Source organism: Sordaria macrospora, chromosome 6 (genome assembly GCF_033870435.1).
Source record: "Sordaria macrospora chromosome 6, complete sequence".
In the NCBI taxonomy this organism is placed as follows: Eukaryota; Fungi; Ascomycota; class Sordariomycetes; order Sordariales; family Sordariaceae; genus Sordaria; species Sordaria macrospora.
The window spans coordinates 57,126-73,177 of record NC_089376.1 but is presented as its reverse complement, the minus strand read 5'-3'; the positions used below and the strand labels follow the sequence as shown (position 1 = coordinate 73,177).

Genomic DNA, 16,052 nt, shown 5'->3' with positions numbered 1-16,052 from the left:
CCGCATTCGCTGCAACTTGATTACGTCTTACACCCCTCTCTGATGGCCAAGTGGCCCACCGATATCGTGCGGGGTTGGGCCGGTAGTTTTCTGCCATTTACACCGACGAGTACGGGACCGAACCTTCAATGCTCTTCCCTTTTACCTCTACATTTCATCCCATGAACCATCATCCTGCCACACAAAAACAACTTGACATCCTTGCCTTGTCTTGAATCCCCTACCATCGCTGATCCAACCATTCGCCCGAAGTCACTCGCTTTCTACGATTGTACATCCGGGTTGACACCGGAATTATGACCATCTCCGAACAAGACGCCGCTGCACGCCTTGCGGTACGGAAACCCATTCCGAAACCGGTTCCCGCCTATCTTCCTACAGCCGGCTCTCCTCTCTCCGTCGACAAGGACCTCTACTCCACCATACAACAAGCCCCACGTGTCCTTATCGAGGAATTCACCATCCCTATCCGCTCCGGCCGCGCCTGGACCGCACCAGCCGGCTCCATCATCCGCATATCCACCCCTGAAGGCCCCCAAGTGGGTGACCTCAATATTTGGAACCTTCACAACCCCCGCGAACGCTTCTGGGCCTCGCGGACCAAACAGCTCTATGCCTCGCACGTCTCGACCTACGATAGGCTCTGGTCCAACTTACCCTTCATGCGGCCGATGATGACCATTATCGCCGACACGTTGTCCTGGTATGGACAAGACGAACATGGAGGCCGAGTCCATGACCTCTTGGGGACGAGGTGTGATCCGTATATCAATAACGTGTTGAGTGACGGAGAGTTCGACTTCCACTGCCACTCGAACCTGACGAGGGCGGTGATGGAGTATGGGCTGAACGAAGGTGATGTGCATGATGTTATTAACCTGTTCCAGGTGACGGGCTTGGATGAGAAGGGGCGGTACTTCATGAGCCCCTGTCCGGCGACCGAGGGGGATTTTGTGGAGTTTCTGGCGGAACAGGACGTTTTGATGGCACTGAGTAGGGCTTCCCTCCCTTTGTTACACTTCTCACTGGGCGTTTTTTCTTTCCGTCCAGGGGCACGTTTGGTCTTCGGTCATTACATTTGGCTGACTTGGTGTTGACACAGGCACTTGCCCCGGCGGCGACCTTTCTCTCTGGGGCTTCGGAAGCGATAACGAGAAGGAGATGATCAAGTGCTGCCGGCCCTTGAAAGTTGAAGTGTTCCGTTTCGAAGATAAGGAGCTGCTTGACCGAAGCGGGTGGAAGCCGGCAGAAAAGGCAAACTATCGCGGCCGACATGGGCTGGTTGTTGCGGAACGAAGCACAAGCACCAAGTGAAAGGATGTGAAAGAGACGAGTTCCATGACATATCGGAAACAATGGATCAGAACACAAGTTCAGGCGGAAATCTGCTTCCTGGACTCCTCAAGTGTCCTAGAGATGGACTGATACAACTCGGTGCACTCATCCTTCTGCGTTAGACTGTTTCCATGATCTGAGTGACAAGGTCTTTGACAATCTCATCTGCGCATAACTCCGAGTATCTGATCGTATCACGCCGTCATGCCGTTGCATGCTCCGCATCTTTCTTGGAATAGCTTTACTAACTCCTTCTGATCACCCGCCTCGAGAATTCCGGCTTATAGGCATCTACGTCAGGCGGGGAACGGAAACGTTCCAGTTGCACTGACATGGTTGAGTCAACTCTATGCCAAGACATCATTACCAAGCACCGAAAAACAACCATTGACATGATAACGATGCACTTCACCAAAGCGGCCTCCGGCGGCTGTGCCAAACCGGTAAGTCTTGGCTGTTCAAGGGTCTGTACTGTGTAATCGGATCGAACCGATGACAGGCAGAAGACCACGATAATTGGCCGTCTATGGTAAGCTGTAGAACCACCACTCGGCTCCTTCGATGTTACTTCAAAACAATTGACCTCTTTCATTGGTAGCATTGTTCTCAGCTACACAATAGGGCTGACATCTATCCACTGACACGCGCATTTGGGTTCAGTCTGTGCCTCCCTTCTCCCGTTCTGTACCATTCCACTGGATCGTTTGCGGTTACACCGACCTGATTGCTGGAACCGGATTTCCGGTTTGGCAACATACGTCCCTTGCGGGTATCTGGTCCCGGCCGACCGTCATCGGCATTGTCATATTGCTATTTTGCAATTGTCCAATAATGAAGCGTTCTTCCTCTCACCCACGTATCGACATCGCCGCCTCTGAACCAGGATCCCTCCCCCCATGTGCCCTTGCCGCACATTAGCCATGTGCGGATGGCTGTCATTCCTATCCCTCCTCTGTAGACAGCTACCTGGTTGGACGAAACCAAACCGGCATCACCAACTACAACACCTTGGTGGTTTCAATGGTACGTTGCGGCACTCTTGATCCTTGTTTCAACGGAGCTATCTCGTTAACCGTGGACTATCGGACGGGCCGATCACTCTGCCTGCAACACCACATTGGTGTTAACGCCGAGTCATGGACTACCTACTACCGATCTGTAACCACAGTCAACTCGCAGCAGCGTTTCACGGTGGAGCTGACGCAGTAGGGCTGACGGCAAAGTTAGGCATAGGGCTGAAAGTATCTCGAAGAGGAAATAGCGAGAAAGGCCGTAGACGACATGGGCAGCATCATGCTCGAGGAGATTCCACCGTGGACGTGTAGTTATGATGGCTTCAACGCCATATAAAATCTCAGGGCTTCTCCTCAACGACCATGTCTCCCCTCATCAACCATCACATCCACACGTCAACACACACATCAACGACATACTTCCTTACTCAACAAACCCGTAACAACCAAGCCAAGCAGGCCCTTGACCCATCAACACCGCAACCATGATGATGAGCATTGGCAACATGGGCTCTTCTGGCCCATCCTACTACTCCCAGGGCCTCCGCGCTCGCTTCAACATTGACGCCTACAGAGTTCAGCAAGCTAAGGCCGAGGTCAACAAGCCATATTCCGACATCTCTTATACTGTAAATGAGAAAAAGTACCGAGACCGGGCAGCTGCCCGTGTCAGGGCCGGATGTCTTCCAACTTCTGTACCTGCTGGCTGGCCTACAAAGCTCCAAGGTCCGCTGGTGTGGACTGTTGATGACTTTGAGAAAGAAGATGAGTATGTCTACCATCTCACACCAGCGGACAAGATGGAGGTGCTTGAGGCATTGTCAATTTTCAAGTGTACGTATGTCTTTCTCCCATAGCATGCATACAAATGGCTGACACCAACGCAGCATATGGACTCGATAGCCACAAAGTCACCAAAGATCTTTTCCCCCTTCCCAACCTTGGTCCTATCCTCTCGGGTATTCGCGACGATATCTACATCGGAAAAGGCTTCTCCATCATCCGTGGCCTCAACCCAGACGACTATGCCATCACAGACCTCACCGCCATTTACCTTGGCATCACCTCCTACATCGGTCAGCAACGCGGTAAGCAGGACCAACGGGGATCCATGCTTATTCACGTCATTAAGCGCGGCGACGAGACTACCGGCTTCGACGACCAATACGGTGAAGACAAGCCCTTTCACACAGACTGCGTTACCGACACCCTCTGCCTCTTCACCCAAGGCTTGGCCGCCTCAGGTGGGCAAAGCTGCATCGCCTCCGCTTACACCATCTACAACGAGATTGCACGCACAAGACCGGACCTCATTCACACCCTGGCCGCTCCCGATTGGCCATTTGACACTCTCGGACGCGATCCCGCTTATTACAAGCGCGCACTGATGTACTGGCATGATGGACGGCTCATCACCTCCTTCTCCCGCCGTCTCCTTGTCGGATCGGAGCCTTTCAGCCCTCGCACACCGGGCATTCCCGGTCTCACGGAGGCTCAAGCTGAAGCTCTTGATGCTATGCATTTCATCGCCAAGCAACACGAGATCAAACCACGCATGGTCCGCGGGGATCTGAGGTTCATCAATAACATGGCTCTGCTGCACAGAAGAGAAGCCTTTGAGAATGATAAGACCTCCGGGGAGGCCAGACATTTGGTCAGGATGTGGCTGCACAATGATGAAGGTGCGTGTTGGAGCTTGCCGGCTCCGTTGAGACTCGCTTGGGCCAGAGTATTTGAAGATGAAGGAAATAAGGAGCGCGGGGAGTATTGGGATTTAAAGCCGATGAGGGATCCCTTGACAGGACATATCTTGAGGGTTGGTGGCAGTTGTGACTAGGGGGTTTGATGATTGATGTAGCGTGGACGGGGGATGTGTAAGAGAAAGCGAACATGTGCTGCTGGCGGCTTGTACATTGATATTCACCTTTTTGTTTTTCCAGCTCCTTGCAATTTTGGGAGGGTTTTCCTTGTTTTCGAAGCATATAGACTAGACTTGCATACTTTCAGTTTCCATTATAGAAAAATACCTTTTGCGCGCATTCGACTTGAAGGTTAAAACTCTTAATTGTTGCGATCTAATCAGAGAATCCTATGTAGGCTAGACTAGATGACCAATCAGGTAGGACCCGAAGTCCCGGGTCCGGTATATCGGGGTCCAGGAATGCCGGTATAAAAGAAGGCCCCCCCAGGCCTCTTGTTACCGGATCTTCAGCAAGCAATAGCTATCACAATCTACCAGTACCTTTCGGCTACTACTCCGTTACTCTATTGTTCTATCCCAGCGATAATACTCCTGTGCTTGTAACGGTTCGTCACATCATGCCAATCTTTTTGAGTTGAGCGGAAGCCTTCCACCAACTCGAGAGCAGTCCACTAAGACTGTGCAATAAAGGCTTCCCTGTCCGCTTATTGCATGCTTGACAAACTCAGGCCAACCATTCCATCAACAAGACCATGATTCTCGTTCCACGGAAGCTCCGATGCCCTCTGTAGTCCCACAAAGGGAGGCCTGTACCCAACACAGGACTCGATGGTCCGGATACTTCCTGCGGCAAGTCAGCTACCCTTTCCCAGAAAATATGCGAGTCCAACACGGGCAAGAATTGCAAAACCCAGTCAGAGTGGCACACTTACATGTTGTTTGCACAACGGTGAGCAGCATCTGTCGAAGGCCTCAAAACTATTGGCTTCCGGGTTCTCAAAAGGTTATCGAGTGGATACCCTCGGCCAAATAGCATGGACTCCAGTGGAATGCCATTTTTGTCCTGTGCCCGGCCTCTCAGGATACAAAGTGGACAATGTTCCAGCTTCCGTCTTCCATAAGTCGGAGTTTTTGACTGTGTGACTTTTCACAATCTCTGAACCGTTTCAACGCGTTTGCAGGGCGTCGCGGCACTCCCGTTTTGCTGACCGAGTGGCACCATGTGATAGCCAGCTCCTTGCCAACCTCCCAACTTTCCGATGATGATGGACAACTTTACGAAGCCGGAGAATAGACATGGGGAGAGCGTAGACAGATCTCATGCTTGCGAGCATGGCTGTGAAAGACATAACAATAAAAGACTCCGAGGATACGAAGACAAAAAATGGTGCGTTGCTAGTGCAGCCAACTGCCCATGTCGGAACCGTTGTCAGAATTGGCTTTCAGGGGATGTTGCGGAACACTTTCCCAGTGTGCTGTAAAGCCCCGAGCGGGGTTAACCGCATTGCAGGGGTAGTCGGCGTTCTTCCATGCAGTATGCACCGCGGCCCCGTGCTGGGTTCCGGCTACCGCAACCAATTTGGTCACTGTCAGCAAGCGATGAACAACTGGCTATCAAAAGCATGCATTTCGCGAAGTTCATGATGGGCAGACAATTGGGTTCGAACGGTTTTGCTTCTCACTGGTCAAATGGCGCCGGGTCTCAGCATAGTGCTGCGACCTTGCTGGCATCTTATGCACGCTGAGTGGATTTTGGCGTAGGTGGCCGCCCTTTAGTGAGTCGAGATAACTCCAAAAGGGCACAGAACCCTTGCACATAGCGAGAAGGATAATAACAAATGGCTCAGGGATAAATGGACTGTCCCTAAGGCAAGAAGGGGGATGGTACAGTCGCTCTTCTGTCAACTATAGGGGGGACAAAGCTGTCATCTGTTCTGTCACCTTGATGGAGCTTCAATGTTTGGGCGTTTGGCAGCTTCGCTCAGTGGTCATATGTATCTGACAACTCCCTTAAACTGCGCGGCTCTCGCACCTGATGTGCCACTCGGTTGCTTCATCTTCTCACTCAGACACTTGTGATGGCAGCCTTGCAGTTGTGCCTCTCGACTGCTATCACAACTATATAAGACCACTTGAGCGACCGAATTGCCAGCTTCGGTTACTTGTATCCTTTTGGAACATAGCCTAGTGATGTAGTGGTCCGCCAGCGCCGTGACAACACTTTCCGAAGAGGACACCGCGTATCCGACCATGAGTTCTCTAACGGGGAAGGAAACTCACCTACTCCTGGCCCTGCGTCCTCGACCCTCAGACGGAGGGTCTTCTGCCTGGAGCTCACTGGGGTCATCAAGTTCGTTCTGCTTCATAACTTATCTTGTGACTTTCGGTCAATTCAATGAGCTGGTTGCTAGCACACGTACTCTCCCTGTGGTAGCAACTTCCCGATAACGACACAGATTCAACCCTAGGGAGCGATGTCGAAAGCTCGACTGCCTCGATTAGTTCGAATATTCTCAAATATCGCACCATTGAGAGTCGGACCTACCACAGCGATAGCGTGACAGATGGAGAATACTGGGCACCTAACGACAACAAGGCTAATGAAATGTTGGACACCTTGTAAGTTGACTATATATTCTTCCATTTGTATAAAACGGCCGCTTACTCCTCCTCTTAACAGTCACCGTTTGGCGACCCTTCTCTTCGATGGCGAGCATTTCATGCCCTTTTGGTGGCCAGTGTTTGGTTTAAGCGGCGTTTCTAGCCCAGACGAGTACCTCAAGAAGCGCTTCTTCACTGAGCCAGGGCACTTGGCTGTTTTTCGAGAGTCTGGAGGGAGTGGAGTGGCTGGTTCTTTCTGTGGACAAAAAGGGAAGTGCGATGTCTAGGAAAGGAAGGAAGGCAGGTAGAGGAGGGTAGGGCTTTCCACTTGAGACTCGGGTTGACAAGTTTCAAATTTCGGAGCCAACCCAGCTACAAGACCCAGGCCGGTTGCTGGAGCCCACTGGAAAGAGACTCCACCCTGGCTTTCCATCCTCAAGTACCTAGGCAAGATATTTGGTCCTGGTCTGGCCCGCCGTTCTTCCTTGTCAACCAAGCCGCCAATCAACCGTTTCTCAATCATCGCTCCTGTGGTTTTTGGGAGCTTGTGACGTGGAAAGAGCGCCCCGAGTCCAACTTGAATCTCCATGTCTAGTGGACCTGGATTGACAACATGTGCCTTTGTTTTCTTCCAGCCACCAATCATGCATTTTCCCCATCATTGCTTCCTATCATCTCATATGGACGGATTGGAAGTACCAACGTCCGCCCTAGAGACTATCGAAGCGGTTGACTGCTCCATGAGGGGTAGCATGCACCCGCTGTCACATTGACATGGCAGCATTCCGTGCAGAAGTTCTGGTTTTTTTTGTGGAATACGAGCAATGGTCTGAGCCGGGTATTGTTCGTCACCCTGGTGGTTTCTGGTGGTTTGGGCCAGTGAGAGTTCCGGAATCCTGTGTTTCTCCGCTGTCAAAAGAGGTCGTAGTGTAGGATCCACGCTAACAAACAAACCAGGGTTGAACTGCCAGGAGGCGAGTGATCTGGCACTGGTAGAGGTAGCCTTCCATAAAAGCGAATGGCTCTGGCATCCGAGTTGCATATTGACCGTTCCATCTTCTTCACCCATTCTCAATTTCCAGATTGAAGACATCGCGAATTCGATCATGAGTTCCCCGGCGCAAAAGACTCAGTCGCCGACACCTGATCCTGCATCTCCGGTCACGGCAAAATCTCCTACACCTGGTCCCGCGTCTCCAGGTACTGCAGTGCCTGGCCTTCTGTCTGGAGCCCATTGGGCTGATGTGGTACGTATCTTGACCGGTCCAGGGCTCGATAGTCAAGTTGTTTCAACGTTTTCCTAACACAATTGTCCTACGTCTTACAGGGACTTCCAGAGGAGGATCCAGAGAATGACTGGGACTCAACTCTGGGGAGCGATGTCGAAAGTTCTACTGCATCGATCAGTTCAAGCATCCTGAAGTATCGGATGATTAATGGCCGTACCTATCACAGTGACAGTGTGACAGACGGAGAGTATTGGTGAGTCTTGCTGAGAACATGTTGATGAAAACCAAGCTCCCGCCACATTGAAATTTCATGGAGTTAATGCGCCTCTTGTCATGCAGGGCTCCCAACGATGAGAAGGCAAATGAGACATTGGATATCTTGTGAGTTCAATATAATTGCCGCCATTATTAAACACCGCACATTGTATAGATGTACTCATGTTTCTGCTTCATCGTTAGCCATCACACGATCACTCTTCTCTTGGACGGCGAGCTTTACTCGGCTCCTATTACAGAAGATCCAAAGAACATCCTTGATATTGGCACAGGCACCGGTAAGTTCCTTTGATATAGGCCGCGTTTGTTCCGGCAGTAATGCAGAGCGAAGCTCCCCCATCCCCGACCTAAAGCTTTCATTTTCAGCCACCCCAAAAAGGCTTCTGTTACTGCACAGGCACCAATGCCAGAACAGATGCCCTCACAGTTGATGTGATCTTCCAGCAATATTTTCTAGTGGGTGTATGATGCTAATTCGAGTATAGGGTTGTGGGCTATTGATATGGCCGACAAGTTTCCCAACTGCAGTGTAACTGGTACAGACATTTCGCCTATTCAACCCAGCTGGGTGCCCTCTAACCTCCGCTTCGAAATCGATGACGCTTCTAAGGAATGGACCTATAAGGACAACCATTTCGATTTCGTCCATATTCGCTGGCTTACTGGTTCTATTAAAGACTGGACTGCGGTGTATAAGGAGGCTTATCGGTGCCTGAAACCAGGTGGCTGGATTGAACACGCTGATTCTTCTGGCGACATCTTTTCCGAAGACAATTCCGTCACCGAGGACAGTGCCATGAGCCAGTGGGGTAAAATTTGGCAAGAAGCTGGAAGGCGTGGTGGAAACCCGGTCGACCTTATTCCAGCTAATTTGCAGGAAAACGGGATGAAGGAGGCTGGTTTCGTAAATATTACGAAGAAAGAGTTGCCTGTAAGTTATGCCAATCCCTATTACAAGACTCTTCCAACCTGTGTCCGGAAACAAGAAAGCTGACCAGTTATTCTTCCAGATCCCGGTCTCATCTTGGTCCAGTGACAAGAAGATGAAGGAAGTTGGTCTTTACTTCCACGCAACTTGGACGACAGATCTTGAGGGCTTGAGCCAGTTCATGTTCAGTAATGTAATGGGCTGGGAGAAGGAGGAGATTACCACCTATATTGCTCATTTGAAGTCCGAACTGAAGGATCCGAGCAATCATGGGTATGTGGCCTTTCGCTCGGTGTACTCACAGAAGCCGTTGGATAGTTAAGATTGAGGTGTGGACAGGTTCAATGCATTTGGGCCTGAGCAGAATGCAAATCCGTCAATCTCAGCAGAACCACACTTGATCAGGATATGGCGAGCCTCGGCAACTTCCTGAAGTACCTGCATCCATCTGTCAGTTTCCTTAGTCATAATACTTTGACATTGGTTCCCTTACCCAGATGCGCTGAAACCACGGTCGTTGAAGCAGTGTAAGGATTCCCGCTTTATTGTCTAATCGTCTTGTAGACAGCTCGGCTGCGATGCGTATTTCTTCGAGCGCTTGGTCGCTACCGGCTGCCTCTTCTCCAAGCCAAACAATTACGCGACTTGCTTTAGCGTAGATCTTCGCCATAGACTGAACTTGGTGTCCTTTTTCTTCTTCGTCTTCTTGGTTGATGCAAATGGCATCTATCCATATAGTTCGTTCAATGGAGTGATCTCGAAGATGTAACAGCGCTGCGTGAAGATTTTCTCCGACGGCCAAGTCGCACCCGTTTATAGAGATGGAACAAGGCTTGGCCTCGGAGCCCCACACGTAGGATAAGGCCTCATACGGACGAGTGCCTTTTGAGTCCAATGCGGTGCAGAAGAGCCGACAGTGTATTGCGGCGTCCTCGTTTTCAGACGGCAATAGTTGAAGCAAGCGAATATTGCTACGTGATATGGGAACGTTGTAATACAGATTCTTTATAGGTGTTAGCGTTATTTTGAAATGTCGTAGGGGGAAAAGAAGTAAGCCTACTTCCACCTGCTTCGGGCTTTTGTTATCCACGCAGACCAATTCAGATAGAAAGAAGTGGATGAGTTTGTTGAAGAGTTGTTTCCACGAAATCTTGTAGCCGGCGGACGTCTCTATATCGGCGGAACTAGTAGTTGGAGCGGCTGGGAGCCGGGGAGCGGGCATACGGGTAGCGGACATGGCGATGGCGGCGGGGATTTGTTGCAGAGGTGCAGAGCGAGACTGCTCTTGGCCCTTATCATCTTCCCAACCCTCCGTATTGTGCAGTCGTTGAGACATCGTAGCTTTAGGGAACGAAGGTTTTGAGCGAGGCGACGTAGATGAGGCACTCGAGGATGATCGTGTTGATCGTGTTGTCCTGGAGGCAGCAAATGCTATACCGTTGACGATCAATGGATTGAGTTTGTAAAAATGCTGGAGATTCCTCTATCCTGCCTCCAAGGACAAAATAAAAAGAAACTAGAGCACTATGTTTTCTCAAGGCTATGGTGGAGCATGAGGCGTCGTGTTGAGTCTGTTTCTGTTTCACCATGTCAAGCGTAAGATGGCTGGCGGCTCCCTCCCCACTATATGCCAATGGCCCAAAGGACATTTCTTTTCTAGAGGCTGGGCATTCTGGACCTAGAGACTTCAGGGCGTTAATCAATAACTCGACTTGGGCGAGGGTCGTGGCTTTCTGTCACGGGGTCTACAAGGTTAGCATTAGTGTACCAGTAGCGGCCTGGTAGCTTGCACCACTTATGGGGCCGTGGCGCGGGTAGGGCTGTAAATCCAAGTGGAACCTGCAAATTCCAGTAGAGCCTAGGCTGCCAGTGCTGTCAACAACCAAGCCGTTGTGATAACCAGTGTCCTTGAGCAGACAATGCGTTGATGCCCTACTTTTCATTTCCTTTGGGACCTGTGGGTTCATGGAACCGACACCAAGCGGCGATCGCCCCAACAGTAAGACATAAGGTAGTTGTCCATACCACACAAAAAATGCTTTGGTGAAGTCTTACAGGGCTGGCGCCTGTAAGATACAGGTATGGGTTTCCACACAGACGTTTAGTCGACGGCTCCAGCGCCATCTACGTGGCTAGTGCCGACAGCGTGGGGTAACGCCTCAGGGGGCGCAGGCGACGCATGGGTGTCGTACAACAGACTCAAGCAAGTCTTCCTCGCTATGCGAGCTACGAACGCTCTACCAACTGATTTGTTGTTGTTGAAATTTGTGGGGAATTAGTGTTCATAAGGCAATTTATGCCATTGAGGTGCGAGAATGTCACCCGCTCTTCCCCTCCTTCCTCTCCATTTCCCACCTTCTGCATCGCAAATTTCAACACAACCTCCTCCATTCTCTGATACTTCGACAGGACTGCGACAGACGGCGCAATTTGATACGTCTGCGTGCGAAGAATCATCATGTCATCTCCCCCACTCTTCCCCTTAGAGGTCTACAAAGCTAGTCCGCTTACGGCCTGTCAAGTGACGACTCGTTCAGTCCGAAAATCCTCCCACGTTGGTGGTGCTTGACGGCGACGTCTCCTGCGGCCAGACCCTTTGATTGCACGCAATGGAGGCATACAAATCACCAACTCAAGCAGCTGAGCCCAATTCGCGTGGCGTTTGTAAATGCGAACGAATTGACTGGTAGGACGATTTTCAAGCTGCCAATCAGCGCAGTCTTTCTTCTTTTGGGGGCCTACAAGATGAGGGGCCTACAAAACCAACCCCGCTGCTGTAGGCCTCACGGCCTCACGAATGGGTCTCTGATGTTTTGGAATGTCACTCCCACGATTCTATCGAGGACGGCCGTGGCTGAGCTCGTTATATATATCCCCATGGACGACCTGGCTTTTCACAAAAGAAATCGGTAACGACACACATTCGCTACACACTTTCTTCCCAAGTCAAAGCTCCTCCCACCTCGACGTTGCTTTCGAGAATAACAACACCTCTCATCACACCATGTCACACCCCAAGCCTAACGTCATGGCACCCGCCGCATCGAATGGACAGTACCAACACTTTGTCCCCCAGTTCCTTCTCAAGAACTTTGCCCACAGGGTCCCCAAAGCGCCCAAAGGATCCAAAGGAACTCCGAAGCCCAAGTATGGGAAGGGCATGTTTCCAGGAGACCTGGTAATTAGCAGCCTCGACTTAACCCAGGACGCTGCCGCCTTCACCGAGAAGCCCGTTTCCAGGATTTTGGGGCAGATCAACATGTACGACGACTTCACGAAGCCCAACGGGGAGCAAAGACAGGTCGAGAAGTTGCTCTCCAAACTGGAGGCCCAGGCAGCACACATCTTCACCAAGATCACAAAGGCATATGAAGCGAAAGAGGGTGGAGTTGTTCTCACCCGGGACGAGCGAAACTTGATTCGCAAGTTTCTCTTCCTCATGAAGTACCGCGGCCATCGGTTTCATACCCGCTTCTTCCACGAAAGACCCGAGGCATATTCCGAGAACGACCGGGAACTTCTTCGCGAGTACATGGAAGAACATCCGCAATTCAAAACCCCTATGCAGGTCTGGTTGCACAATATCGAAACACTCATCAACCTTGAGATGGACCCGGAGCTGAACTGGATACGTGAGCTTCCCAAGAAGATGTACTACAACGATGCTATGTGGTTTGTTACGCATGTGCAGAGTTCTTACATGGCTCTGTGCGTACCATCCGAAGCGGAGAACGAGTTCATCCTCGCAGACAATAGCTATTCAGTGCATGAAGGGCCGAACAAATATGCCCGAGATATCAAATCGGACAAGGAAGAAGCCCTTGGCTACGTGGAGCTCCATACCTTTGCGCCGATATCTCCAAAGATCATGGTAGTTCTTCGCTCTTTGATTTTACCTAACCCACTTGAAGACCAATCTCCCGAGGTCAAAGAGGAAAGGGATTTCCAAAGGTCTTTGGTGATGGATCCTTATGGCCATGTCAACGGCATGTTGGCTGATCTGCCTGTACGCAAGGCAGAAAACAGTTACAGCGAGATTGTGAATGGCCGCCTGGTCTTTCAAGAGGGCTATGATGGACGGAGAGGAAAGGATGATAAGTTCCGCTTTCCCTTCTTCCCGATCGAAAGCCAACATGTCAACATCATCAACTCAATCTTTCTCGACAATTGTCTACGCTGCACCAGTCTTGTTTACAATTCTAAGCAGGCATTCGCAAGGACACTGGAGTGGTACTTGACTGCTCCTCCTCTTGAGATTGGGAAGATATTCACGGGGGAAGATAAGGAGGATCGTCTCAAGACACTCAAGAAGCTGGAAGCAGTGTCACGTTCTCTGGGCTCGGAGAAGGCTGCATTATGGGTAATGCCTACCCTTCCACCAACAGTCCAGGATCATGAGAAGATTCGGCTTCGGCACCTGGAACGACATCGCGAATACAAAAAGGCATTGGTGAATGATGAGAGAAAGCCGGATGACGAGGCTTTCTTCAAGTCAATCAAGGAACTACATGCACTGACACGGGGCTTATCGGAAGCTGACGCCTCCTTTCTGGACGACTACGAACTGCTAGGTATGGCACCAAGCTGCAAGAACTTTAGAAAGTCGCTGATGATGTCCTGATTTAGGCGGGTCCTATGATACCATAGAGAAGGACATTGATCAAGTCGTAAGGATGAAAATCTTGAGGATAAAGATTGACTCATGGTCCAACGGAATAGACGAAGGGATTCGCCAACGCAATCGGGAGTTACTTGTCAGCGAATACCTTCGCTTGCCCAGCCACAGATTGTGGTTGTACATACAATCAGAGAGGGATATGGTCATGAATCACGAAGGCATCGACTTGCTCAGTCCGCAGATGGACTGGCCTGGGATGCCTGAAAGAGCCATCGTACACGGTAGGTAACGGCATGTCTGTCACACTTCAAGCGTACGCAATTGCTAATAGTACAGCAGCTAAGGATCTGATCAAACCAGATAGACTGAACCGCCTAATGTACACAGCCTTCAAGATCGACACCAAATTTCGACAACAGGCGCCTCTGAACGGTTGGACCGATTTCACGCCGTTTACTCAAAGTACGAAGCGTTTCATTTACTGGCATACTCCTCCGTCTTTCTGCTAACAAGGCGTCTCGATTTTCAACAGGTGCCGGAATTATCATGAATTGTGGTACGTGGATTCTACCCAAGTACCTGAAGCCCAATCCCCATGGCTCAGATGCCCATTGTCGCCAATGCAAACCTTGAATGCACGCTCCTTGTTGAAATACCCTGGCCCACCATCCATCCCGACCCAAGATACGCAGCACAAACCTCAAGCAAAACCGTGACGCCTCCTACCGCATAACGCCAGAAACCCCAGACCATCACACCTCCCACAAACACAAGCTAACAAACTCTCCTCCAAAACACAGGAATCCAGCAAATTGAAGACCTAGCCAAGTCGACCGACCTTCTGTCCATGGCCATAGTCGCGGACGTTACTCTCAGAAACGTCGATCCCACCCTGAACTCTCAATTCAAGCCCCCTGAGCGCCTCGAGCTCATCGTCCGCTCGACCTGCCGTGAGATGTTCGCCACCATCATGGAACCGGAGCGGATCAAGCACAACCTTAGCCGACAGGTGATCGAAGACCTGGAGAAAGTGCTCTTCACGCTCGTTTATCCCACTCCCCCGTGAGATAAGAGGCAAAGAGGAAGTGGAATCCTAAACCCACAGACCCAAACCCCTGATGATGATCCCCAACACGCTCTCCTCCGCCTCTTCCATCCCGCTTCCACCCCACCAGATAACCGATCCCAGTTCCGGCCCGGACTCAGACGGGTATGACGACAACGAGTACGCATAAGGAAACGGCGTGGGCGGCGGTACGACTCTTTGATGATCAAACTGGATCTGACAACCGCCGTCGGACTCTCAGTAGAAGTGCTCGCAACATAATACGAAGTCGTCGTAGTCGCGGCGGTCGCGAGGGTGGTAGTGATGTTGATGGGGTTGACGGGCACGTCTTGGAGGGCGGCAAGGTAGACGAAGATGGGTTTGGAGAGTTTGTTGAGTTGCTGCCTCAGTTTGAGCATTTTGCCGATGAGCATCTTGTAGTGTGATATCGTGAGGCTGTGCCCACGACTGAGCGAGCCGTGGTGTCCCCGTCCGTCCCTCCCGTCTCGGTTTAGTCCGGTTCGGACTCGGACGATTTCTCTTTTGATGGTTTATTCGGTTGGCCGTTCGTGATCATAGGGATATGCTTTGCTGCGCTGCAGATGGACGGCAGGTACGTCAGCGATCGTGATGATTGATGAGGTATTCTCAGGGTTCATTAGGGCGCAGTTTATGTTTGTATGTAGTGATAGAGCATGGGGCCATGGTGCTGGGTCCACATAGGGAAAAGAGCAAGTCGGGTGATGCAATGAAGCGAATGAAGTCATTTAACTAGGCGAAATATTGCAGGCTGGAAATCATACACAACAGCAGTAATATTCACGGAATAGCCCAGTGAGACGTTTTTGTTCGGTGGATAACAATTATGTTTAAAGCTATTTTTATCGACTGTTTTTTTACCAGGATGCGGACCGGACAAACACCAAGACTCCTTCGAGGTCATAAAGGGCAAGACTTCAACCATCGCCGAAACACAGACACGTCACTCGACCAACTCCGACATTAAACCTCATCAACCTCAACCTCTCGATCTCTTAGCCTTCCTGAGCGCTTCCCTCGCTCTTGGGTCGCTCTGATCATTGACCGACCTTCCATTTCCCATCCCATTTATTCCGCGGTCGGCGCCAACGCCTGTCCCATCTTCGCCCAGGGCACGCTCCAGCTGTTTTTCCGCTCTTACCGTCCTATGCCTTTTCCACCCCCACCACATAGCCGTTGCGATAACCAGTGTCCTTAAGCGGACAATACACTGATGCCTTACTTTTTATTTTCTTTGGGACCTGTGGGCGTATGGAACCGACGCCA

At 50.9% G+C, this 16,052-nt stretch overlaps 6 protein-coding genes across 6 annotated transcripts; 4 read left to right on the top strand and 2 right to left on the bottom strand.

Moving 5' to 3' along the window:
• Positions 1-97: 97 nt before the first annotated feature.
• On the top strand, positions 98-1,314 carry SMAC4_13892 (uncharacterized protein; the record flags this gene model as incomplete). Its single annotated transcript, XM_066091684.1, has 2 exons — positions 98-993; positions 1,103-1,314. The coding sequence occupies exons 1-2, from the start codon at positions 297-299 to the stop codon at positions 1,312-1,314; spliced, it is 909 nt and encodes a 302-aa protein (XP_065947366.1). The 5' UTR covers positions 98-296.
• A 1,519-nt stretch (positions 1,315-2,833) lies between these two features.
• SMAC4_13891 (uncharacterized protein) lies at positions 2,834-4,277 on the top strand (the record flags this gene model as incomplete). Its single annotated transcript, XM_066091683.1, has 2 exons — positions 2,834-3,182; positions 3,236-4,277. 2 exons carry the CDS (start codon positions 2,834-2,836, stop codon positions 4,183-4,185), a joined length of 1,299 nt encoding a protein of 432 aa, XP_065947365.1. The 3' UTR covers positions 4,186-4,277.
• Positions 4,278-7,711: 3,434 nt separating this feature from the next.
• On the top strand, positions 7,712-9,428 carry SMAC4_13890 (uncharacterized protein). The gene is made up of 6 exons (XM_066091682.1): positions 7,712-7,898; positions 7,979-8,133; positions 8,220-8,261; positions 8,340-8,434; positions 8,642-9,087; positions 9,167-9,428. Exons 1-6 carry the CDS (start codon positions 7,758-7,760, stop codon positions 9,404-9,406), a joined length of 1,119 nt encoding a protein of 372 aa, XP_065947364.1. The 5' UTR covers positions 7,712-7,757; the 3' UTR covers positions 9,407-9,428.
• Positions 9,429-9,544: 116 nt separating this feature from the next.
• On the bottom strand, positions 9,545-10,306 carry SMAC4_13889 (uncharacterized protein; the record flags this gene model as incomplete). The annotated part of the gene is made up of 1 exon (XM_066091681.1): positions 9,545-10,306. One exon carries the CDS (start codon positions 10,304-10,306, stop codon positions 9,545-9,547), a length of 762 nt encoding a protein of 253 aa, XP_065947363.1.
• A 1,782-nt stretch (positions 10,307-12,088) lies between these two features.
• On the top strand, positions 12,089-14,768 carry SMAC4_13888 (uncharacterized protein; the record flags this gene model as incomplete). The annotated part of the gene is made up of 6 exons (XM_066091680.1): positions 12,089-13,534; positions 13,586-13,655; positions 13,711-13,983; positions 14,042-14,164; positions 14,235-14,258; positions 14,503-14,768. The coding sequence occupies 6 exons, from the start codon at positions 12,089-12,091 to the stop codon at positions 14,766-14,768; spliced, it is 2,202 nt and encodes a 733-aa protein (XP_065947362.1).
• Positions 14,769-14,795: 27 nt separating this feature from the next.
• SMAC4_13887 (uncharacterized protein) lies at positions 14,796-15,207 on the bottom strand (the record flags this gene model as incomplete). Its single annotated transcript, XM_066091679.1, has 2 exons — positions 15,033-15,207; positions 14,796-14,964 (listed from the first exon to the last, which is right to left on the bottom strand). The coding sequence occupies exons 1-2, from the start codon at positions 15,179-15,181 to the stop codon at positions 14,796-14,798; spliced, it is 318 nt and encodes a 105-aa protein (XP_065947361.1). The 5' UTR covers positions 15,182-15,207.
• Positions 15,208-16,052: the final 845 nt, after the last annotated feature.